This window comes from Athene cunicularia, assembly GCF_003259725.1.
Source record: "Athene cunicularia isolate RWA chromosome 2 unlocalized genomic scaffold, athCun1 chr2_part1, whole genome shotgun sequence".
In the NCBI taxonomy this organism is placed as follows: domain Eukaryota; kingdom Metazoa; phylum Chordata; class Aves; order Strigiformes; family Strigidae; genus Athene; species Athene cunicularia.
In genome coordinates, this window is record NW_020799095.1 from 932,114 (window position 1) to 957,226 (window position 25,113).

At 44.4% G+C, this 25,113-nt stretch overlaps 1 protein-coding gene across 1 annotated transcript in view; it reads right to left on the reverse strand.

The window, feature by feature from the left end:
• OBSCN (obscurin, cytoskeletal calmodulin and titin-interacting RhoGEF) overlaps window positions 1–18,623 on the reverse strand; it is a 184,822-nt gene extending 166,199 nt beyond the window's left edge. Inside the window, exons 1-6 of the mRNA XM_026842630.1 lie at window positions 17,492–18,623; window positions 9,208–9,477; window positions 6,730–6,990; window positions 2,699–3,001; window positions 1,450–1,716; window positions 340–615 (exon numbers count right to left, since the gene is read on the reverse strand). Coding sequence (XP_026698431.1) covers window positions 340–615; window positions 1,450–1,716; window positions 2,699–3,001; window positions 6,730–6,990; window positions 9,208–9,477; window positions 17,492–18,623 — 2,509 coding nt within the window. The remainder of the gene's footprint in view (window positions 1–339; window positions 616–1,449; window positions 1,717–2,698; window positions 3,002–6,729; window positions 6,991–9,207; window positions 9,478–17,491) is intronic.
• Between the last annotated feature and the right edge of the window lie 6,490 nt (window positions 18,624–25,113).

Sequence of the window (25,113 nt, forward strand, 5' to 3'; positions counted from 1 at the left end):
CACACATGGAATAATGTGCATTACATCCTGTGCCTGAATTTCTTCATCACAAGAGCACCTTTTCACTACTCATCATTCAGTCTCATGAAATAACACCAAGTTCCCATGGAATACCAAGACACTAATTTGACTGGAAGCACAGTTCTTACCACTGAGACACTGTTAGATCTTTTATCCACTCCCAAGTTCTCCTACTCTGGGACTACAGACCTTGCCAAGGCTGGATGTTGATGGAGAGTTACCACAGCTCCCTGCACTGCCTCTGGAGCACTTCCTTTCTGTTCCCTGATGACTCTATTGGCTTATGGCAGGAACAGGCCATTAATGCAAATCACGTACCTTTCACTGAAAGCTGAAAGAGCATTTTATCCTCATCACAGACACACTCATAAACTCCAGCATCCTCTGCTGCAGTGTTGTGAATTTTCAGGATGTGCCTCTTCCCCACAGTTTGAAGTTCATATTTTTCACTGGCCTTGAGCTCTTTCCCATCCTTCATCCACTTCACAGTAGCTTCTGTGTCCGAAAGCTCCGCCTGAAGCTTGGTTTCCTCCCTCACCCGGGCAGAGACTTTTTCTATTTCTCTGCTCTTGTTGATAAATATCGCTGCAGCACCTGTCAGGAAAAAAGGCTTTGTTATTTCAAGTTACATGGAGATGACATGCCCCTGATTCAAGTCTGCTGTAGACTGAGAGATCTCTGAAAAAATATTAGGTCCTGTTTCTGCCCACACTCATGTCAATACTGAACATTTTTTTCTGGTTCAGGAGACTTGATCTGTTTTTATTGCCAGAGTCACTAAGAAGAAAAAAAAAAAAAAAAGGTACATCTTTCTACTGATTAATAATACTTTAAACATGCTTCCGCAGAGATTTTTACCCAAAGTCAAACACCTCCTTCCAGAATGAATGTCTCTATAACCTTTTGCCATGCAACATGGGAAGATGTTATCAATGTTTCATAGAGGAAAGCTGGAGCACACAACTCTCAATGCTAAATCAAGTTACATGATACTAACTTGTACATCATACACATCTGTGGTAGACTAAAAAATCTCCAAGAAAAAAACCTCTGTTAGTAATTAATGCTCCTTTACTTTTGAAAGACTCTGCTACAGTCAGAAAATCCAGCCAAACCTGGAGCTGAAATTACTGGCTTAAGGTGACTCAGCGATAGATTTGGTGACAGAATCCACTGACCAATGGTTGTGAACTACAGGAATTTACGAGCTGAAGTTAAGCAGTCTACTTCAGAAACCAACCAGCTGGCCAGATCGACTCACTCTGAACTTCGTGCTATCATGGTGAGGTCATTACCAGGACCCACATTAGTTCATACGATGCCATTTCAGGTACTTCCTGCAGACCAGACATCAGCAAAAGCCTCTGGCCCCAGTCAGACCAGCTGCCTCTTGACTGGAAGAAAAAAGAACAGTGATGAAAAAAATACCTTTCACTCTCATCTTGGTGCTGGTGTCAACATTATTGGCAACAAATTTTACTTCTGCTCCATCATCGTTCTTGGTGACATTCTTTATGATTAGGGTATGAGTAGTTTGGGTTCTCTTAATGATGCAGGTCTCACTTTCGTGTAAGGCTTTACCATTAAGGTACCAAGTGCCAGAACATGTTGTTGTAAGGTCAAGAGTAAACAGGGCATCCCCTCCAGGCACAGCTTCAACAGTTGTTAGGGGGGTTTTCACAGCCAGAACGGGTCCTAGGGAAGAAGAACATTACATGTCTCTGAGACCAAAGGACACAAGTCCTCTACACTGGACACCAGTTCCTCCTAAGAACAAAGTTATCAGGGTAAACAAGACATGAGAATAAAACCTTGCAGCCTCATGGCCTCTGGCATTAGGGTAAGTCCTGCTTCACAAGGAAAGAACAGCAGGCATATTATACTGGAGTTTTTTTCCCCTAACATATTTAAAGGCATAACAAGCCTGAAACACCCAGGTTCCCTAACAATTGTGCTATTTATTTAATAACCAGTATTATTCTTAGATTTCAGAAGGATCCTAAGGAGGCCACGCAGCCTTCTAGTCACTTCTAGATATTCATATCTAGACAAATACAGGCATGTTCAGACAGCTAGGGAGAAATATGACACAACAACAAGATGCAGATGGATCAAAGCCTGTGCAGATGTCGTCCAGTGCAATAAATCAAAGGAAGAAGCAATCCTGTTGCACACAATAACTCTATGGGCACATTGTCACCCTAGATATAAAGTAAAAAACCCATATTTATCCTAGTAACTCTAAGATTAAAGAGAGACTGACTGGCACTTGGCCTTCATGACAGTGTGATCACCCATAAATATTCTCTACATGTAAATTTGATATCTTATTTATATATTGAAAATTTTAAGTCCACTCATTTTTTTCCTTTCATATCAGGTCTAGAATAAGCAATTACAGGCTTAAGGTCCATTGTAGAGAGCTCTGCCTCTCACACAACCTGACGTGAAATACTGGAATCTAAGTATACTCACAGCTCTGTCGCAGAAACCCAACCACCATCGCTTTGGTGGTGGTCAGTGGTTGAAATAAGATAGGAGAACTATCAGCGAAAGGAAAAAAAAATTTTTGCTGTGCAAATGCTCTATCCTCCTCAAAGTCATGGGAAACATCTTTAGAGCACCCATGTGGCAGATCTGCACAGACTGACCTATTTTAGGATGGTTTTGTGCTCACCAAGGTGCATGCTTCCTGGGAACTCCAGGTAGGGGCTCTGTCCATAGGCGTTGACTGCACACACTCTGAACTGATAGTCAGCCTCTTCCAACAGGTTGCTCACCGTGACCTCTGGGACAGGGACATGAGACTCATGGCACCTCACCCAGGTAAAGCCAGTTAGTTTCTTGCGTTCCACGATGTAGCCATCGATTGGAATGGGGCGGTCCATCTTCGGAGGGGACCATGATAACGTCACTGAGGTTTCTGTTTTATTTTTCACCACAGGGTCAGCTGGGGGTTGGGTGGGAGGTTTCTTGGGAGCTGCACAAGGTGAAAAAAAAAAAAAACAAAAACAAAAAACCACAAAACACCAAAGCAAGAAGTTGATGTCAGAGTGGAAAAGCCACTGTGTCTCACTGAAAAAAGATTAAGTTGGACTAAAAGCCACTCTTACTTAATAAATCTCCATAAAACATTGATGTGCGGTGGAAAAGCAAGAGAATGGATAGCAGATGCTTTTGGGCTGCATTACACAAAGATGTATAATACCCCTACCTCCACAGCTAAACATAAGTGATTTCTACACATTACAATTATCTGCACAGATAAAGAGCCTGCAGTGAACAAATTCATAGGCTCAAATTTTCAGTACTGTGTACAGACCCACACTACTTCCTAGAAAGCTCCTGGGCAAAGCACTCAGCTTGTTATTTTCACTCAGAAGATGGGTAAAACCACCATCAAAGTTTGTTCTGTGCACTAAATTCCTGGTTCACTTTCATGGTGTGAATCCAGGTTAATAAAAGTGAAAATAAAAATAAAAAATAAATAACTCAGTGGGATTACTGCGTCAAGATGGCACAATTTTGCCCTGCTTACTAAACATCACTGCACAGAGATAGTTAACTAATATTGTAAGTCTGCTGGTATTTTGGGGGAATTTCAACCATACACATCCCCGTAGTCAGGAGTGTAGATGTGCCTGTGAGAATCAACGCATGGCAAGACAGTATTGCATCAAGGAAGAGCGTGGCAATATTTTGCAATGTTTTGCACACAGGTGTAACATCCTGTGCAGAAACATAAATACACTCCATAAAAATCATCCTGTGCCAGGAGTCCACGTTATCCCTTTCTTCTTGAGAACCTGTTCCAACCGTACGCTAAGGCATTTCACACAGATCCTCAACAGCTTTCAACACAGAGTAGCTAAACATTGTAGAACTGGGACATTTCAGAGATAAAAGACACAGATAAACAGTGCACGGGTTTTAGAGTTACAGAGATCTCAGTTGCTTGTGACACAGGCTTGGCTGCTCTCTGCAGCCACTTCCATCTGGGTATTATGTCCTCTGTCCTGCTTCTGAGTTTTAGTGACCCCCACTCAGAAGGCATGGTGTGACTTTGTCTGCCAGGAATGATAGCTATCACTGGGGGTCTCTGTTTTAGCTATTTATGCAGAGCCAGCTTTTGGGGTTGGGGAATTAACTTCAAAAGGAAATTACAGAAAGGCATGTCCCCACCATGACACCCTACAGTTGAGGAGATGTGGCTACTTTACAGTACCTGAGGTCACAAACGTATCCCTGCAGATAACTGCATAATGAAGATTTATATTCATCCTCTTGTTCCTCTTGAACCCTTTAGAGAAGCCCCAGCTCCCATCTGGGTTATTCACTCTGTGCTGCCACTGGTATGGTCAAGAGGCTAGGAATTATCTGATATGCTCTAGTTACACATCTACTGACGTGGTAAAGGATTCATTTCATTTAATTTTGGCTGTCTGTTTTAAATCAGTCAGCCAGACTCCAACTGTAATCCCATGGAGAACAGCACACTCAGGAGCAATTCACCCCAGTTTGAAGAAGGTGCATGGGATGAGTAAAACAAATCGCACCGCGCATTGCAGATACTCAAGTATTCATGACTATAGAGGGAGCCTGTGTGATGAGCTAGGCTAAAATCCAAACTCTGGGACAGCTGATCTTCTCTCTGCCTCAGTTTACCCACCTGTAAAACAGGCATAGTAACAATGCAAGATACTGAGCAAATAATATATAAACATGGCTTGCCTGACAAATGCTATTAGAACAGCCAACAGCAGTCTTGGCCAGCTACTTGAAAAAGATGCGAACATAGTTCACAATATTCTTCAAGTTGCTTATCACATATGCACAAAGTGTGAAAACAGGAAATCTCAACGCAATACACTTTTCCTTTATTACACAGACAGACACACAAGTGTTTTGGGGTGCACCATGACCAGCCTGTCAGTTACCGCTGGTCAGAACTAGATGCCAAAGGTGCCGTTAAGTGTAGCATTAGGCTGAATACTAGACCCTGGAATCAGATCTCCTGACCTTACCATCAGAAATGGTAATGTAATGTTTTCTTCAGAGATACCTATTGGTGGGAAGGCAGCTTCTTACCTTTTTTTTTTTGTCCCATGAATCAAAACTTTCTTCATAACTTAAACAGCAGAGTCTGAAATCAAACTAACTTGGTTGCTCCCATTGAATAGGTGCTTGGCTGGATGTCACACTTTTCCAAATACCTTAGAAACTGACACAAATGCTAAATGTGACGTTCACCTCATTTTATCTCAACAGCATCAGAATGCAACAACCAAGTTTAGATAACACAGTAGTCACAAACCTTTATTTCAAGATTTCTTTTTATCACTGACTAATTGTAGTTCAGAGGTGGTGGTGGTGGTGGTGGGAGAAAACAAGTATTATTCTTCCCACATAGTTACTAGAGTGGATGATTTGTCCACATGCAAACTGGAACTGCAGCAGAGCCAGAAACCACATGCAGCTCTCTGTCTTAAATGAATCAGTTTTTGCCTGGGAAATGCAGCACCATCAAAATAAAGTTAAATAGCATTAGCCATCTTCATCAAAATCTCATTTCAGGTTTGATCTCAACTACCTCTCTCACCTGTTGCTACCGGTCTGTCAACTAAAACCCTTGCTCAGATCAGATGTGCCAGCTGAAGAAATTCTCCAGCCTGCATATTACATCAGTCTCCGCAAGCAAAGCTAAAACAGAAGAGAGATCCCTCCTTTCAGCAGAGCTACCATCAATTCACAGCGTCCTCCCAGCTTTGTCATATCAAAGAGAAGGTGACAGAGGACATGGCTTTGCTGGTCTCTACAAAAGGAAGGAAACTATATTTTCAGGAAGAAGCATTTTTCCATTTTTCCTGCAGGTTTGTTGTTGGGGTTTTTTATACTTACATTTTACTTTAACAAAAACAGCTTAAGAAGTTAAATGAAAGTATGATGTTTCAATCTAGTGAACATTTGACCGCCCCTGAAATGCTTCATGTGTGCGCATATAAATTTTTTTTTACTTGATAGAATGTAAATAAACTTCATACTCTGCCAAAAAACGTCCAGGGCACCTATCTACTTCGCTGTAAGAGCCAGCATATCCACAAGCTGCTCTCACATCTCTGTAGACTCAAGACCTAGAGAAGGAATTCAATGCAGGCTGACTCTCCCAAATCCTCAGTGAAGTGAGAGAAGGAGAGATAAGTGGTCCATATTTGCTAGAAGAAGTTTAATCCCTGGAGCAAGAATTGAAATGCCCCTCAAAGAAACTAATGATTTTGGAAAATGGAGGTCAGCATATAGATGGAACACACACAGCACTCTGTGTACAACGAACTAAGGCGACTGCAATGTGTGTAACTTACACAGTGTTTTCTAAGCACCTCCTGATGAGGAGAGCATGCATGTCCCTAACCCCATGTTTTACTCAGGTATCAGTTCACATTCACTCCAGCATGAAATGAGAATGGTATGGAGAAGACACACATTTGTGCCATGCTTTTTCCTCAGGGCTCCTCTCTCTGTTTTGATCTCTCCATAACATTTCACAACGCTAGCGTTCAGGCTGTCAGCCTTTTGCGGCAGACACTGAACCTTCTACCGTCTTTGGACAACAAACTTACCACGGCAGTACCTAAAATAACAGTACTAACACGGGAACGCCTGCTCGCTAGGGAAGACCCAACACCAACGCTGAATAGAAGTGAAGCTTACTGGTCACAGTGAACTGGGTGGAAGTCCTGCTTTCATCAGCCAGGAAAGCAATCTCACCAGCATCTTCCATCTTACACTCTCGGATGATCATGGTGTGTTGCTTGCCCGAGCATGTGATGGAGATTCGATCACTGGGTTTCACTTCTTCTTTATTTTTCAGCCATTGGATGTTCTGGCATTCATTGTCTAGCTCCACACAGAAGATGGCTGTGTCATTTATGAAGACCGCAGTCTTTCGTGGAAGTTTTTTTATTATGTTCCCTTTAAATAAGAAATTAATCATGATCAGCAAACAGCGGATATTAAAATCTCTGTCAACAGTGGACCATCCAGACTACAACAGGACTAGTCAATAGCCCTCACCTAACCAAAACATTGTAGGCATCCCAAAATGAATTCCTAAGCTCTGAGTTACACAGAACAGATAAGCACATGGACTCATTTTGGCTTTCAAAGAGAGAAAAGCAATCCTGTTTGACTACAGTCACTCATGTTTCTGTCTGCTGTTGGGTGAACACAAAGTATATGGCCTTGCCAAGAACAGATTGGAGTGATATGAATTTCATTGCTCGCATATGCTGGGAATTCAAATTAAAACTTTGCTAAAGTCTTAAATCAGACAGGTCTCTCGTCCATCTTTGGGATTTTGTCTCCATCAAAATTAACAGTTACATAGCCAAGATGGCAAACACAGGAGTCAACCAAATTAATAGAAAATACACTGAAAACCTCAGATTTCTTCTTAGCATCAACCCAGAAATTCACGTGGAATGAACTTCACTTATTTCTGTCCTTTTCAAGTGACTGCAATGATTATCACAGAATAGCCTCAAAGTTACAAGATGTGACTATTCACAGGAAAGCAGGAGACCACCCCTGCTGACAGACGGTGACTGGCTCCAGGCCTGGAACAATCCCTGAAAGGCAGAAGAGCCCTCCCCCAGGCAAAGCACCTAGAACTATTTAATGAGAAGCAATGCTGAACTCCTTCATGAAGCAACAGATCAGGCACACATTTCATCAGTAGGATTCAAGGCCCTGATTCTCTGCTTATCATCTCCAAAGCTTGTCCACACATCTGCTCCTTGCTGCCCCCAGCGGCGTCCCCATCCCTGCAGCCCTTTGCGTTCTGCCAAGCACTCGCAGCATCCCAACCACACCCTGCTCTCTCAAATCTTCTCCCCCCAGGGCAGGCACAGGGCTCCCCAAGAAAGGCCCTGCCTCCTTTTCCTCCCGAGAGCTCCACCTGACTGACTCACTCTCTTTTTAATGGAACATGCCATAGTACCATAGCACAAACAAGTAAAACAAATTCTAGCTGTCCTACTGGTGCCAAACACACTGACAGTCTTTGGCTGGTCTAGACCTAACAGAAGGTGTAACAAAAAGATGTCTATCTGAACTCTGCCGCATCTCTGGACTAAATTTTCCCTTCTGCCTCCACCCACGTGCACTATCAACTCTTTGCTAATGATACAAAAAGGAATTTGCACAAGGATGCACTCATCGCACCGATTTATGTAGCTAAGAACTTCTGGTTTCACTGGGAGTAAAGTCAGGCTTCAAATGAGTCAGGATAAGTGCCATCCTGTAGCTATGACAGGTCTCCAATCCATGCAACAGGAGACATGTCAACAACACCAGTGTAAGCATCATCAAAATCAAACTGCAGGTCCCGCAGTTGCATGGGTAATTTCTCGCTCATACAGCAAGTCAGTGAGTCGAAAACAATGGCCCCTTCTGCAGAAATGCTGCCTCTCTGATGAGTGTGTCTACCCACACTGAGAGACACCTACACTATACCAGGCTCTACACCTACTTGCACTTCAGTCCTAAACTGCCACACTCAGAAGACTTGGACATGGATTGATATCCCCGTTCTGCCCTTTTCTCATCAGCTTCGCACACTCCTGAGAACACCTCCAGATGTCAGGGATCTGGAGCATGGATCTGGTTTCCAGTCTGAAACCATACTGGTGCTGACTGCACTGCCCATCAGACCACAAACCACAGCTGCTAAGACAGTTTCCCAGTGTGGCCAGCAACACTTGGACAAGATTCACCGTTGTGTTTGCCAGACACCAGACCAGACGTGTGAGAGACAGTGCCAGGGACATATTCAATGCTGGGGATCACGTTAAGGAAAGTCTGTAGTGCTAGGCTACAGCTCAAGGGCTTTGCCTTCTAGAAAGCCCCATTGAGAATAGGTCCCCACCAGGTGACATAGCTCGTGCAGCAACACAATCTGTCCCCTCTCACCGACCCTGTGTCCCAGATACACCCTGGCAGGAGACCCAGGGACCCACTGACCAACCACACATGGCTCTTCTCTCACACGCAAAGGGAGTCTGCTGTTCTCCACTGCACACACGCAGGGGGCAAATACCATTCACAAGGTCGAGTCTGTAGTCTCATGTGTGAATCTCACACTTGGTAGGTGAGATTTCGCCTCTCTGAAATAGCAAGAGCCTTTTTTACCTTGGACAGACAACTCTGCGATGGTCCTGCTTCCTTCTTTCATCTCACAGATATAGACAGCATCATCATCTGTGGTGACATTCTGGACAGTGAGCCGGCGATACGTGCCCTCTTCCTCGATGTTGTATTTCTTGCTCTGCCGGAGTTTGGTTTCCTCCTTGAACCAAGCTGTCTCTGTGCTAGGAACAGGTACTTCACATTGGAAGGTGGCAGATTCCTTCTCCCTCACTTCAAGATCCTTCAGTTTTTCCTTAAAGGGTATTGAGGGTTCTTAAGAGGATAAAAACAGAAGAGAAGCAAGAATTTATGATGGTGTGTGGTAAGAGGTGTGCAAATAAATAAGTTAACAGAAAATAAAAAAACAGTAACACTCCATAGTGATATTGATCTGTCCTGAGCTGCCATCCAAACCCATAATCAAGCCCTACTACAGCAGGTGTTCTGCTCTCATGTAAAAAACCAAACCAAACCAAACAAACAAACAAACCCACTTGGATCTCAGCAGAAGAATTTGAAAGACTTATCTAAAAACAAGCCAGTATCAGTCTGAATTGCAGCACCTGCCCCACAACACCATGGAGGACTTTGCACTAATCCAAAGCAATGGGAACAAGGGTAAAGCATCAGGTTACATGCTGCTCTTGTGGCCTGCTTGTCCTCTAGCATTGCACTTTGTCACTTAGTGATGCCAACAACATGAAGGACAGGGCCCACCCAGCCTGACTTTACATAGCAGTGGCCACTTTATCTCAGAGTGAAAGCCCTTAAAGTAAAGATGCTACAGGCTGTAAATAGCAAACAAGCTGGTCATAGGAAGAGGGCAAAGGGCAGAAATTCTAGATGAGTGTGAACAGCTGAGCTGGTGAAAGAACCAATGTTTTCGGGGGTTTGCAGCAGAATTGAGCTCAGCAGAGCAATCTGAAAGGGCACAGAAAAATGAGAGGTGGCTGCACATAAAAGAACAGATATGGGGGAATGCACAGAAGTAACTGATGGAGGAGATTTCTGTTCTCCCCACCAGCACCAAAAGCTCTGTATCAGCTTTTCTCACTGACAATACAATAACTAGAGAAAGAGCCCAGGTCTCCCAGATGCCTCTGCTTTCCTTCAGCAGCGGGGTTGCAGTGCTCTGGCTTAGGGAGAAACCAGAGTATAAGTCAAACATGGAAAACAGCTGCATGGCAGTGAGGGAAGACATTTTACAATGTTTAATTCCAGTGACAGCTGCACTGTGAAATCATCCTGATACCCCAACACTAAACTGGAGAAAGGGGAGTTGGACTGAAGAGGACAGCCGGTGGTCACAGCCACGGGACTGGTGCCACAGCCATGTCACAGACTTGGATTAGCCAGTACAAATGCATCATCACTCGTGCTTTGTGAGAGATCATGTCTTGACACATACCTTCATCTTCTCGTAACTACGGCGCCATCTCCCAGCCTTTTTTTGTGACTCCATCCTCCCTCTCCCTGAACACACACACTCCCAGGATGGTAAATTCATGTGGTCACTATCAGTCAGTAATGCCAAGTGTTACTCGAAGAGTCAAGCAGTAGACCTGTCTTAGATTTATAAGCCCATGACCACAGTGGCACATCCCACTCAGAGTCACAGTGCTCTAGAGGCTGGAGAAACACAAATCAAGGCCCTCAGACATCCCAGACTGAAGCTTTGTAAAATTCAGATCTGGTAGCTCAGTGTATAACTGAGACCATTACCTGCCCCGCCATTAGGACAGGAGCTGCTATGGGAGCAGTGCTGTCTTTGATCTGGCTTGCTCTTTTCTGCTCTCAAGCCCTAGATACTCATGTGTTTGGTTTTGCAAGCCTTTCATTCCACCGCTGGCACAGCCACTATTGCAGCTGTCACACTTCCAACCGTTTCTAGCTGAGCACAGCCTGGATGGAGATACCAGACCCTCAGGGCTCGACAGGACACCTGGAGGGAGCAATGCTACCTTGGCTGTTATCCTGAGAACAAAACCTGACTGAGAGAGAGCTCATACATTACCTTTAGGAACAGGAAGGTGACTCTAGCTCACCATGTCAACCTGTTCATTTTGTTAAAAAATGTTTTGCCTTAATGCACCCTAATTCAAGGCAAGTCGAAGTCTTGCTTTGAAAAGCCTTCAGCTGCTGTTACACGGACCTGCTCTGCCCCCACCACACATTAATGATCCTTTATTCTTTAACGACCAGTCAACTCAGACTCCTGCCCTGCAATCCTATATATCACCTCTGGAAGCACCCCATGTTGTCAGGGAGAATGAAGCAGTTCCAATTCTCATGCCATGGGAATAAGCAAGAGGATGAGATGAGATTAAGAAAGCATTAATCAGAAGGATGCCAGCCTCCGGGACCTGGATGCAGGGTTGCTGTGTGAGATAGGAAGGAGTCTGGATCTGATGCTGAGAACACACAGACGTGCCCAAGGGCCAGAAGGAAAAATGAGATGCACCTGAGAAGCACACAAGTGTATTCCCATACTTGGAGCAGCTGGCCGTATCATTAACTGCTCTCCCTTTACAGTCACTAAGCATTATTCAAGGCAAAAATTTAAAAAACAAAACAAAACAAAACGAAACACGCTCCAGGAAAAAGCTCTTAAACATAAAAATTCAGAAGAGTTGGTTGACTCTTTTGTGTGTGTTGCAGTAACAGAACTGCTTTTTCAGCCAGGGAGAGTAAGCACAAGGATATCTTTGGCAGCTTGGGGTCACAGATATCCTCTGAAAACAACTTTGCTTTCATCCTACTGACATGAGCACACCCGTCTTAGCTCACTCTGGACGAGGCTTCAGAGAAAGAGCAGATGACAAACTGAATTCTGGGATTCACCCAGCCCACTGCTTTTTTTTTTGCTTTGGAGGCATGAGAGATGCTCTAAAACCCACCAGTCTCCTCATCCTGATTATATCTTCATGCTCTTTACATCTTCTAGCATGTACCTGGTCAGACAGAAAGGGTTAATCGTGGGGTCAGGGGACTGCAGAAAGACCACAGGTCTCTTTAGAGTAGGCATCCCAAACAATTCATCTGGCCCATAACCAGCCCCCTGCCCCGGAGGGAACAGTGTCTCCAGCTCATCAACAGGCAACCCAGATCTCAAGGAAAGATCTGTGAAAGGTAGGTGGCTCATCTTCCTTGTTAATAGACTAATCAACACAGTCTGAGTATATAACCATATAATACTTACATGAAGAAGCCTTATTCTGAGGAAGGAAGCACTAAACTTTACACCAGCCTTTCAGTCTACTTTCCACTTACCCGGTTAAATGTGAAATTAAATGAATACCCTAATTCTCCCACTGGCCGGCATGGTGAGTTCAGCAGAGACCTCTTACTTTCACCCCACGTTGGCCTGCAATCTGTCAGATTTTGACATTTACATTGCAAATTCTCTAACACAGGCATCCTCACTTACCTATTTGCGCAGCACCCGGTACAATTCAGATTCTCTGCTGTAACTACTACAGGCACATCAGGAAGAACTGCTGCAGATAACTATGTTATATTTGATCTGACAGACTCCATAAATATTTCCTCATTTCTAAATGACTGTTTGTCATGTATTACTCTTCCACAAGGCAATTCTCAATGTAAAGCTTGTGTTAAGTATGACTAATATGGAAGATAAAGCCATTTAGCTATCACTCATTCCTTATTATCCAAAACATTCACAATATCTGAAAAAGTTCTTGTAAGATAAGCAAAAAAAAAAGTGTTCAGCTAAGGTTACACGTGAAATAATTGTCGCAGACACCCTCTGCTTCAGGTAAGAAGTGCCACCAATTCCCATCTCTAGTTCCTATTCGTATCAGAGAGGGACAGAAATCATTTAATATTAGGCAAGGAAGATGATTTCTGATCTCTTTCTCAGCTGCACAGCAGTATGCTGATTTTGCTCAAAACAATTACTGAAATCTTCTCTGAGAAAATCTTGGTGGCTTGTTTCAGAATGACTGGAGTGGAAACATTCAGGAGTGTTGAAGAAAAAAATAAAGAAAAAAAAATAATCTTTTTTTTCACTTCAGTTTGGCAGTCACCTGTGAACAGATGATCTGCCACGGTGCTTTCGGAAGCCCTGGTTTGACGGTTTCCTGGCCACATCCTTTCCTAAGGATGCTCACCCAGCTGGACTGTCCCTCCCATAATACAAAACACTTTCATCTTTGCACAAGTCTCCAGAGGTCCATGTACATGTGAGTCCCAGGCACCAGGGAAGTGACAATTTAGACACAGCTGGCACAGGCTGATGTGGTGGAGCAGAAGCAAGAGGCACCTGAACTGTATGTCTTGTAAGCTGGACAAGCAGTTGAAGTAGATGCCATTTCATACAGAATCCAACCAAAAGTACAAAACTAATCACTCCAACCATTATCTAGAAACATTTACTTCCATAAGTGCTCAGTGGTGTGAATTTGAATAATGATTCTGCTTTGTCCTTGTGACATCTGGACTCCCAGGTCATGGGTTATTTTCAGTGCCCTGAGAGGCTATTTAAATGCATCTCTAGTATCAGTATGATTTTTAAAATTTTTTATTTTTTTAACCTTTTTTTTTTTTTTTTTTTTTTTTTTTTTTTTACTCTAGTTTCTTCTATTAATCTGTTTTTAGCCAATGCAGAAATACTCATTAAGGCATATGATGAAGGCAATAACATTTCTAAAGAAAGATAAATAAAAGATAAAAGACCTACAAAAGCCTGCCAACTGTGGAATACATGAGATATAGAAACAGCAAAGCAAAACCATGAGGGAGCATAGAGCAAGGGAAGCTCATAGAGTTAACAGGAAAACTGCAAGAGCTGAGACCAGCTACGAATTTGGAGCTTGTCTTCAGAACATATTTCTCCAGTGTCATAGGAGTTTTTTGTTAGGTCCATATCAAGCAAACTAGCAATGAGATGATGTTATTCTTTTAAGAGCGGGTCCCACTAACATGTGCGTTGCTAAGAATAGGTGCAGCCTGCAAAGAAGCCAATGTTTCCTTAACCTTCTCGAGGCATATCTGTCTGCTTGACCTCGTCTTCCCACTTCCCTACATTTCCTCTTGCCTATTCCTGGCCTTCTCACAGGCTCTTCATTTATTATTCCAGAGGCAAGCTTTCCCTCTGCTTAATAAAAATGATCCAGTGAGAGTAAGAATATTGAAAATCCTTCCAACGAGAGATTCCACCATCTCCTGCCTTTGGTCTTCTTCCTAGTTGTTGTGCTTTCTGAGTTTCCTTTCTACCTCCAAATTTCCGAAGTTCTCTTTCAGATCTCAGATGTGACTACCATGACAGTGATCACTCAAAATCACTTCGGGTCAGAGAGGAATAAAGTGGCCTCAGCACAAGTCTGGCTTTCCAGCCTCTATCCTATTTGGATACCTATTTGCAACCTTTAACCTTTTCATACATGTCTTTTCATCGTGTCTGATTACTGTATTCAGGGACTCAGAGGAACATGGCTTGGCCCAGGTCCAAGCATGGAGACCTGTATGATGTTCTCACTAACTTTACAAGTGGCCTTGGGACACGTCCAAAGCCTTCAGGAAATTTAAGTTGGTGATTAGCGTTCCTCCCATCCTCTCTTCTCTTTGGTTTGGCAAAAATCATAGACTCATAGAATTGTTTGGGTTGGAAAAGACCCTTAAGATCAAGTCCACCATAAACCATATCCCTAAATGCCATGTCTACACATCTAAATACCTCCAGGGATGGCGACTCAACCACTTCCCTGGGCAGCCTGTTTCAATGCTTGACAACCTTTCAGTGAAGAAATTTTTCCTAAAATATCCAATCTAAACCTCCCCGGCATAAAGGTTTACTCTTAGGCAGTATTTTCTAACTTCTTTCACATCTCACGTTTCAGCGTATGTTTGTGATTTTATCCCTGTTCTAGACTCTAGAACCCTCAGATTTCTGGAGTTATCAGCTCTTTGTTTTCCTTAATTGTGAGAGTGACACTGCCCTGTAGTCTTGTCTCCTTTGAGATTTACATCTGATTCACTAAATCTCTCTTAGAAACAGCTCAAAAATCTCTTTTTTTTTTTTTTCTCAGCTCAGTGATCTTTAAGGCATGGGTTCAGCAAATGCTTACAAATTGCTTGAGTCTCTATATCTAGAACCCAGGCTGATGGAATACAGGCAGCAAGCTAGGGAAGAGGTTTGACCTGTGCCCAGTCCTATGCCCCAAGAGACTGCTAAAGAGCCACGTTACAGACAGGATGCTGGGCTAGGTACCTTTTTTTTTTTTTTTTTCCCAAGACCCATAAATATTCTTACTCAGGTTCTTGTGTTGAAATTCTGTGAATCAAAATGCCAGAGCATACTTAAACCCATAAAGATTGCCATTCCTGGTACCTGTGTCTATAGACACACATTGTGGATGCAGCATCACAGGCTTTATAAATATGCTGTCACCTGCAGAAAGATGAATGCAGCAGCTTGGTGCTTACCAAAGGTGGCTCTTTGGAGAACCTATTCTGCACAACTGAGCAAAGGGAAGGTTGTGTGGCAAGATGTTCTACCCCTCTAAACATGATGGCAAATGAGCTAATGGCATCACCAGTGGCATAAACAACAGAACTAAAAGTTCCCTTCATTGCTACATCATTCTGAGCAGTCTTTGGAAGGCTCAGAAGGACCTCTGGGGACACAAAGGAGAGTAATTATTCAGGGCCTAATTATATCTAAGGCACATAGATCTTCCATGACAGCCTTGGCCTCGTCAGAAAACCCAGCATGGTACAGTATAACAAAGAAACAGGCCATAAACAATTCCACTTAAGCACTCTTACTCACAGGCATCTCTTGATAACGGACATTGATCAGTAACTTTTCCCACACTGCTTGCTCCCAGACCTGACATGCTTTCCCCACCTCCTCTGGAACAGGTTGCACTCATTGAGAATAATCAAATAAGCATGGGCAGAGGGGAGGGTGTTTGTCTCTGCAAGACAAGTGTTGGGCAAGTAACAGAGATGTTCATCCTCAGAAGTTCATCCTCAAAGTGAACACCCACCCGAGGGCCAGGCCTGGTCTTCAGCTCTGAGTCCCAACTCATGAGGTAATCACAGCTTTATGAAAGGGGAGAAATGCCCTTCCCAACACCACTCAGCACCTCCAAGGGATGGCAATGAGTGGGACAAGTGCCAGCAAGTAAGTTCCACGGATCACATGTCACTGATGGAAAACATGGTGAGCGTGAAAGGGAAACCAGAAAACCAAGTAAAAGCTGAGAGTCTTAAACACAGACCATTCCTACTCATTTGGATTTCTAATTTATTTTGCTGCAGGTCAAAACTATCTATTTTCCCACCCAAGTGGCAAAACCTTTTACATCTGAGAGTTAATTTACAGGTGCTGCCTGGCTGCAAACTGCCTGCTGTAACTTTGCCAAATGGGAGAGCAGCTTGAAAATGTAGAGCTTAAGTTGTGAAAATCTGTGTGTTATGTTTTTGTCACCATTCTGAAGAACTTGGTCTGACCCCCACCAGAGCTGAAGGACCTTTTTAAGGGAAGTTTTTTGCCACTGACCACAGGAAACAGATGCACCCTTGGACCTGGTAGAGTTCTGGGGGCATACAAGGCTATCCAGCGACACAAGCTGGGAAAAGGCTGAAGAGTTTGACAAGAACAAGGCTGCTGGTGGGTCCCAGGAAAACTGAGATGGACTGAAATTAGAGTTGGAGTAGGTCCTCCATGGGAGACAAGGCAGCCCAACACACTCAGTTGGCAGGGAGGAGTTTCCTCTACTACCGCTTAAACTGCACGTGTGTGCCAGTTTGACTAAACCCTGTGGTAAATATAAACCCAGATGTGATTTAGTCGAGAACTGTCAGTGTTACGTTAATGGTTGGACTAGATGATCTTCAAGGTCTTTTCCAACCTAGATGATTCTATGATTCTGTGAAGCCTGGAGGGTAAGATGGGGTTTAGCAGTCACTGATCAGAGGATGGTCACAGATCTCTTAGATTACTGTAAAACCAGGATAAATGGGAAATTTACAGATCTGGTTCATCCCAGATGCCCTACAACCATCCAGTTCTACATCATCCATCCCTGACTAGTGCCCATTTATTGCCCTTCCTAAAACTCTCCAGTGATGAGACTCTCTCCCCAGGTCATCTGTTCCAGTGCTTAACCCCCTTCACATCTGGGAGGTTGTAGTCATCCACACTCCTTTGCAGCAGTTTGGTGGCAGAAATTTTGTTCATGCTCCCACCCCAATTCAGAAGTGCATGGTCTGTTTCCTTGTAGGCATGTCCACCCTGGTGAGAAACACAACCACCCACCTTTGACGGTGACGAGCACAGAGCTGTACGTCTGGCCTGCCAGATTGGAGGCTGTGCAGGTGTACAGCCCGTTGTCTATCTGCTTGCAGAAGAGGATCTTCAGAACAAAGTTCTCCTGATCGTCCTCATAGATGACATGTCGCCGCCCTTCCAAAATGACCTCGTTGTCCTTCTTCCACACAATCTCTGGCTTGGGCTCGCCTGTCACGTAGCAGCTCAGTTTGGCGTGCTTCCCCTCTGTCACACTGCACGTGCGTGTCAACGCCCCAAAAGTCACATTGCGGGCCCCTTTGGTGGTAAATCCAGATGCCCTCTCATAATCCCGGGAGAGGCTGTAGCCAATGCCAGACAACCCTTCAGCCATGGGGTAAGAGTGGGCAGATGTGGAATCAAGAGTCCCATGGGAGATGTCCATCTTCCTGATCTCCTCCCTCCTCTTTTGCAGGTGAGACAACAAGGATGTCATCTTGCCGCAGCCAGTATCGAAGTGGCTGCTGCTGCCCGGATTGGAAGAGCCCTGTGTTTCCACCACCAACGCAGCCGAAGCACTGGCAGAGCCAATGGGATTCTCCGCCCGGCAGGTATAGGTGCCGCTGTCCCCGAGCCGGGCACACTGTATGGTGAGAGCATTGGACTCCCCAGCAGACTCAATCTGGAAGCGGCCAGCATCAGCCCGGTTCCGCAGGTGTCTCCCATCCTTCTCCCAGTTCACTGAGAGGGGAGGGCTGCCCTGAACTTTGCATTTGAACATGGCATCTTCTCCCAGCGTTACCTTGATGGAGGAGGGTTTCTGGATGAAGTACGGGGCCGACTCCGTTACTGTGGTCTCCTCTCCAACTTTGATGCTGACAGCTGCAAAGGCTTCCCCGATGGTGTTCTTGGCCCGGCAGATATATTGGCCACTGTCCTCCAGGCTCAGATCATAGATTGTTAGTCTATAGAGATCCCCATCTTCTGTGGTTTTAAACCTTCCTCCAGACTGGACTGGAAGTTTATCCTTTTCCCAGCTCACAGCTGGGATAGGGTTTCCAATGATCTGACAGCTCAAGGTGGCATCCTTCCCCACAGACACCATAAATGCCTTAGGCCGGGTCAAGAACCGGGGGACTCCACTGAAGGAGCTGTAATCCATCTTTGTTTCCTAAAAGGTAAGGAAAAAAAAAAGTCAAGAGAGAGCAGATTACATGGTGCAGGCAAAGAACTGCTGCACTTCCATGTTATCAGGGCATTTGTTATATAGAACAGTCTAGCTGAAGCATGTCCTTCTCATTATGGGTGAGGTGATCTTGGAATAATTTAGGTCTTGAAGATTTCTTAGATTTGAGCTCAATAAACTACTTATGGAGAAGGTAGCTCATTTCCCCACAGGAGTCCCTGGGTAAAATACAAGTCTTCAGACAGTTCATACAAAAAGGACACGATGGTCCCTTTCTGCTTTGACAACTAGGCAAGCAACCTGCACTGATGCTGTGTAACATACAGGCTGCTTCTGCAGCTGTAGAGAAACAAATGAACATTAAATTCTGACAGATGTGTCTACCCATCAAGATACCTCCTCCATCATTTTTCTATCTCGTTGTCCTTGCCCTTTTCAATTTTTCCTCTTTCTCTTTACCTTTTTTTTTTTTTTTTTTTTTTAAATTTACAACATGCTCCACCTCTCCTCTTGTTCTCAATGGTCATTACCCATTCCTACATCTTGTTCCCTGATTCACATTCACACAAACTTTATGGCAAACCCCTCTCCTGTAGGGGCCAGCCTTTAGGAGGACACACAGATATGCCCTGTCAAATTATTGATGACATTTCTCTTTATTCCATTCAATACAGCTGCTGAGATACAGCTACTTTGATTGCCATGCTAGACAATGAGTATCTATGGCTTACACAGAGCCTCACCCAGATGGTGTAGGTCCAGGCATAGCTGCAGTAGGGGTGGGTGCTTGTGCACAAGTATGACTTGGGGCACATGCATCACGTTCATGGGAGCGCAAAACTACATAAAAGAATGGCCATGGGGAATGCATGCAGGAATCGAGACAGTGACAGTCTTCTTCAAAAAACCTCCACATGGCCTTAGAGGAAAGATGTCTCGCTGCTTGCTTATTCCCAGCTGCTCTCAGAGGGAGCTGTGCGCCAACATGCAGCTGTTTGATGATGCAGACCAACCAAGGGGACAAGGCTAGAGCAGTGTTCAAAACTAAAGCTCATGGCAATTCTGGTGCAGTTTTGAGAAAGTTAAAAGCAATCACAGGCACTAATCTTTACAGCCATGTTCACTCACACACAGAGTCTAACCATCCCTGTGCAGCAAAACAACAGAGATCTCAGCATTCAGGGTCCCCCTAAAGTCCACACAACCCACAAACATATTTTGCTTCTTCACTGTTCCTTACATGGACTCCTGGATGTCCTTTCCCTTTTCCTAGAATGAATCTACTCCTAATCCTCCAAGAAACCCTTTTCTGTGCATTGGCTAGCGTTTACTCTGGTAAGCATAGAATGGCTAAAAGCCTGGTCTTGATCCCATTAGCACGAGTAATCATGCACCAGTTGACTCTGCCTGGGAGCAGGATTAGACCTGACGACAGTGTTCTGTAAGGAGAGCAAGCATCCCAGCTCCAAGCTTCTCTGGAAGTCCTACTCAGAAAACTCAAATGCACCATTTCTTTCCAAGCTACTATATCTGGCCTCATGATGCCAAACACTCCTGTCTTAGCAAGACCATGACTGGGGCTGATCCTGTCTGAGCTACAGAATGGTCTTTACTCAGGGGTGGCTGCAGTGCTGCTCTGACATCTGTGCTTTTTCACCTTCAAAGGGCCACACAAAGCAAAATGACCTGGACACTGTGTGTTGTAACTCAGAAAGGAAATAATAACCAGTCACCACGACAGAAATATCCTTCTTAATCCTACAGCAGTTCAGCTTCCCTGCTGGCCACAAATCCACCCACTCTCTCACCCAATGGCAGACGCTCTCACAATCTCCCCCCACCTCCAGCAGAAATCAGTAGGACCAGTCGTAAAACCTGCTCTCATTTCTTGAGTCTTCATTTGAGCAGAGGTTACATTATTTTTTCCATCCTCCTCCAGCTTCTGTTGTGGTGCATTAATGTTAACATGCAAATCACTGATGGCACCAGGGAGTAGGTGCTCCGTGACCTCAGGGAAATCGCTTATTTGCCCTGTGTCTTGGCTCCTCTCCCATTTCATCTTCATAACAGGACAGGGACGGACTCAAATAATTATGTGTACGGTGTACATATTACAGTGTATTTGCTGGAATATATGACAAATCATGCAGTAACAAATTAAAATTTTTCATTCTGTTTATGCTGCTGGGGATTGAAAGACACAATTTGCCATCAAAACTCAATATTGATAAATACAAAAATACAAAGTGATGTTCATTATAGTAATTATTACCATTAAAAATGGCATGGCTGAGCTAACCTTCAAACTTTATTTGGACCAGAGATCTAAGGCAGAAAGGAACATAGTCTTCTTTCTGTATTTAACAGGAAAAACACACTACTTTCCATCCTATCCTGTCTCTCGTCCTCTAAAGAACATAGGAAATTCTTAAGAAGCAGTCAAAGACTGTTCCCCTTAGAGGAAATTGATCCTTTCTAAACTCATTCAATTTTGGTTGCTTTTGTTTCCCGGTATCAAGCAAATTTCATTATTCCACCAAAAAAGGTAGAAAAATTAAAGAAAATATATTCAAAATTTAAGCCTGAAAAAAAATGGTAATGGGGAGAAATTAATTGTTTAGTAAACACTAAGAATGCAAAGAAGGATTGACTTGCAGCCAGTAGTGCTAAGACTGACCGACTTTCCATAGAGTGGTCAATACTAGTTGCAATGAATATACAGAATTATTTTTCCCTTGGTCTCAAATTGGTCTAGAAAACTGTGAACTAGTTAACACTTCTTTAGTCCCCTCTTATTACCTTCAACCTCTGTCCTCACTTGAGCTATAAAATATCATATATTTACCATAAGCACTTGCAAAGCTGCAAGCAGAGATGCTGCATGAATGGTTAGAAGACGCAGATACAAGCCTTAGGCTTGAGCCAAAGTACACTGAAGTCAGTGGAAATTTCCACTGAAGGCAACTGACTGACAATCAGAACCTTCTGCTAATTTGGGGAAAGACCATTTCAGTCTTTGGGAGGTGGGGCGGGGGATATGCTGGGATTCAAGTTCACCTCCAGAGAACCCAGCAGTAACCTTCACTGCATCAATTAAGAATTAACAAATCAAAACACAAGCTCAGAGTCCATGTCCTAATCGTTTCCAGCAATTAGCTTGAATTTCAGGCTGCACCATGTCACCAAAGTGCTTGGATCCATCTTCAGAAGACATTGCTGCATCTCGTCCTTCCTAGATTCCTAGTTGTTTATGACTCATTTGCAGCTTCAAACCCATAGCATCAAAAAGAGCAAAACCCAGAGTTGCTTCACCTCTTCAAAGTGAGCTCTGCATAAAGTGGAGGAGTGCCTGGGGCACAGAGATGGCTACTGACACAGGAGGTGCCTGCTTGGGAGCCAGACGGCAACCTTCCAGCAAACAGTGCTTTCCTTCAAACCACCCGAATGCTGTAACCCTTGCCTGCTCCCCAGGAGACACATCCACACCTGGAGAAGAGCTTTTCTCTGTGGGAGCATGGTGGGTGCTCTCCAAGCCTGGCTTTCACAATGGTGAGAGCAGGAGTGCTGCCTGATTCCTAAAGCTCTTGTGCTTCCTCCTCCCCTGCCCTCCTATGCTAAACAGCGCCCAAACAAGCTCCCACTGCTCGCTGCTATCTCCGATAGTCAAAAACATTTAAAATACATGGAAGCTGCTGTATCAGGCGCGTGTTGCTCTCACTCCTGAACCAGACTGGTGTAGCAAATCCACCTGAGATGTTCCCTTCCAGTGGCTACAGCCTCAAGGTCCAGTCTCCCTCTCCCCTTGCTCCCATGCACTCGCCCAGCGTTTCCAACTCACTTCTGCCCAACAAGTACAAACCACTGTGTCCACACACCTCCTAGTGCAAGGCGAATACCCCATGTACCTTGCTGTAATCTACACCCCACCCTGCTCTCTATCAGCTTTCATCACATGACCTCACACTCAACAGGTCTTGTGCCGTTATGAATGGCAGGGACACCAGGAGAAAATCCAGGGATCAGTGAAAACAGCGTGTGCTCATCGGTACGATTTTAGACTAATTTCTAACATGTCAGGAAAGCAAAACAGGGTTTTATTCCTTGCTCTGCCACTAGTTTACTTTTATAATCATGAGAAAGTCATCCAAACTCTTGTATCTTCAGTCCCAGGCTAAAAAACGGGGTAAAAACCCTGCCTTATGGGTGTTGAGAGCATGAACTCCAGTAAGAGGCATGAAATCCTAACCTGCTGCAAGGATGAAGCTGCAATAAGTATCTAACACTCAGATCAAACAGTATAAGTAGGCTGCACTAGATAAACCAGGCTTTATAAATTTAAATGGGATAAAATGCATCATGTTAGATTAGACTGACAAATAGATTCAGGAGTAAGAAGGTGAGGATAGCCTTGTGAACATACTGAAAGGACAGATTTAATATTTCTGCTGTTTAACACATTCATCAACTTAGTAAACAATTACACTAACTCAGATCCTTATATATGCACATTCAAACTTTTTAAAAAATAGTAACTCTGCAAGTACCAGGACAGCACCTTTGGAAGCCATAGGGCTGACAACAAAGCATGAATATGTCAATGCAGATGCCCTTTCCAATTAATCTCAAACATTTACCAGTATCATATTTCTCCTTCTAATCCCTCTGTGATTAATCATTTGCAGCAAAGATCACGTTCCCATCTGGGTATGTCTGAGCACGCCAAAGGCAAAGTAGCAGCGTAAGTCTGTTATGTTATGTCTTGTCTTAAGTTATGTCTTGATTCATTCAAATTTTCACTGTTTTGTGTTCGGGGGAAAGAGGCACAAGTGCACACACCTGTCAGATAAATCACTGCCCAGGAACCATCACATGGCCATGCAACCAGTTAAGGCCTCCTACCCACCCCTGTCCCCACTGCTTTCAGTCTCTGCTGCTTCCCCACAAACAAGCAAGTCCCCTGCAGTGGGAACAATCTGAGGTGGTGCTCATCAGGAGAGTTATCAGGATGGAGAGTCCTGATGGAGGTGCTGTGATTTACTGTGCTGATGGGTTGGTTTCATGTTGCTTTATCAATGCTGAGCTGCATCTCAAAAGCCAACAGGCTCTGAGAAGATAAGTCCCACACTGTGGCATATATTGTCCCCCAAGCAGTCAGCTGCCTGTGATGATGCTCTCTGGTGTGAGAGAGGACAGGGTTGGCAAGTTATTCTCTGCCCAAGCCTTCTGATTCAGTGGTTAGAAAGGGAATGCCATCCACCATGACCCTGGGCAAAGAGCAAAAAGCACCGTGCAATCCATCTCCCCCTCTACTCTGCTCTCCTGAGACCCCCCTGCAGGGCTGGGTCCAGCTCTGGGGGCACCAACAGCAGAAGGACACGGACCTGCTCGAGCGGGGCCAGAGGAGGCCACGAGGATGCTGGGGGGGGCTGGAGCACCCCCCTGTGAGGACAGGCTGAGAGAGTTGGGGGGTTCAGCTGGAGAAGAGAAGGCTCCGGGGAGACCTTAGAGCGGCCTCCCAGGGCTGAAAGGGGCTGCAGGAAAGGGGGGAGGGACTCTTGATTGGAGGGTGTAGGGATAGGATAAGTGTAATGGTTTTAAACTGAAAGAGGGGAGATTTAGATTAGATCTGAGGAAGAAATTCTTCCCTGTGAGGGTGGTGAGGCCCTGGCACAGGTTGCCCAGAGCAGCTGTGGCTGCCCCCTCCCTGGAAGGGTTCAAGGCCAGGCTGGACGGGGCTTTGGGCAACCTGGGCTAGTGGAAGGTGGCCCTGCCCAGGGCAATGAAGGTGGAACCGGATGATCTTGAAGGTCCCTTCCAACCCAAACCATTCTAGGATTCTATAATAACCAGAGACTTTGAGGATGTAAAGCCCAGGTGAGGACAGACACCTAAACCTAAGAGACCACTGAAGTCTGAATATACATCAAGAGCATGGAAGTTCTCTCTGACACTACATTAGGACTCATGTCAGCTTGATCTTTTTCTCAAATCTATTTTATATCTTTTCTTCACCAACGCACCAAACTGTTGATCGGGAGTCTTTTTCTTACTGTTAGAGTTCATATTTCCATGACTTTCTTCACAATGCCAACTACTAAACTTTGCACTCCTTCCTCTCCTAATGGGAAAGGTAAGACTCACAGGAAACCTTCCATTTCTGGCTCACCCAGCTTTCAAAAAATACCACTAAAACAGAAGCGCTAGATAAAAATCAAGGCAGCACTAGTATTCCTGTATTTTACATGACATATCTGCCTGTGTTGTTCCACCTAAAAACATCAAGAAATGTCATCTGTGCGTGGGAAGGGAAGTAGATCAGTCATAAAATAGAAAGTGTGGATTTCCCTTGATGTTAAAGTTCTTCTGAGGGAAAACAGCAGCAACCCAGCTGCCCTATTACTTGGAACAACCTCCCAGGGAATGGACAACTTTGAAATAGCACAAGTATTCAGTGTCAGCTGCAAGC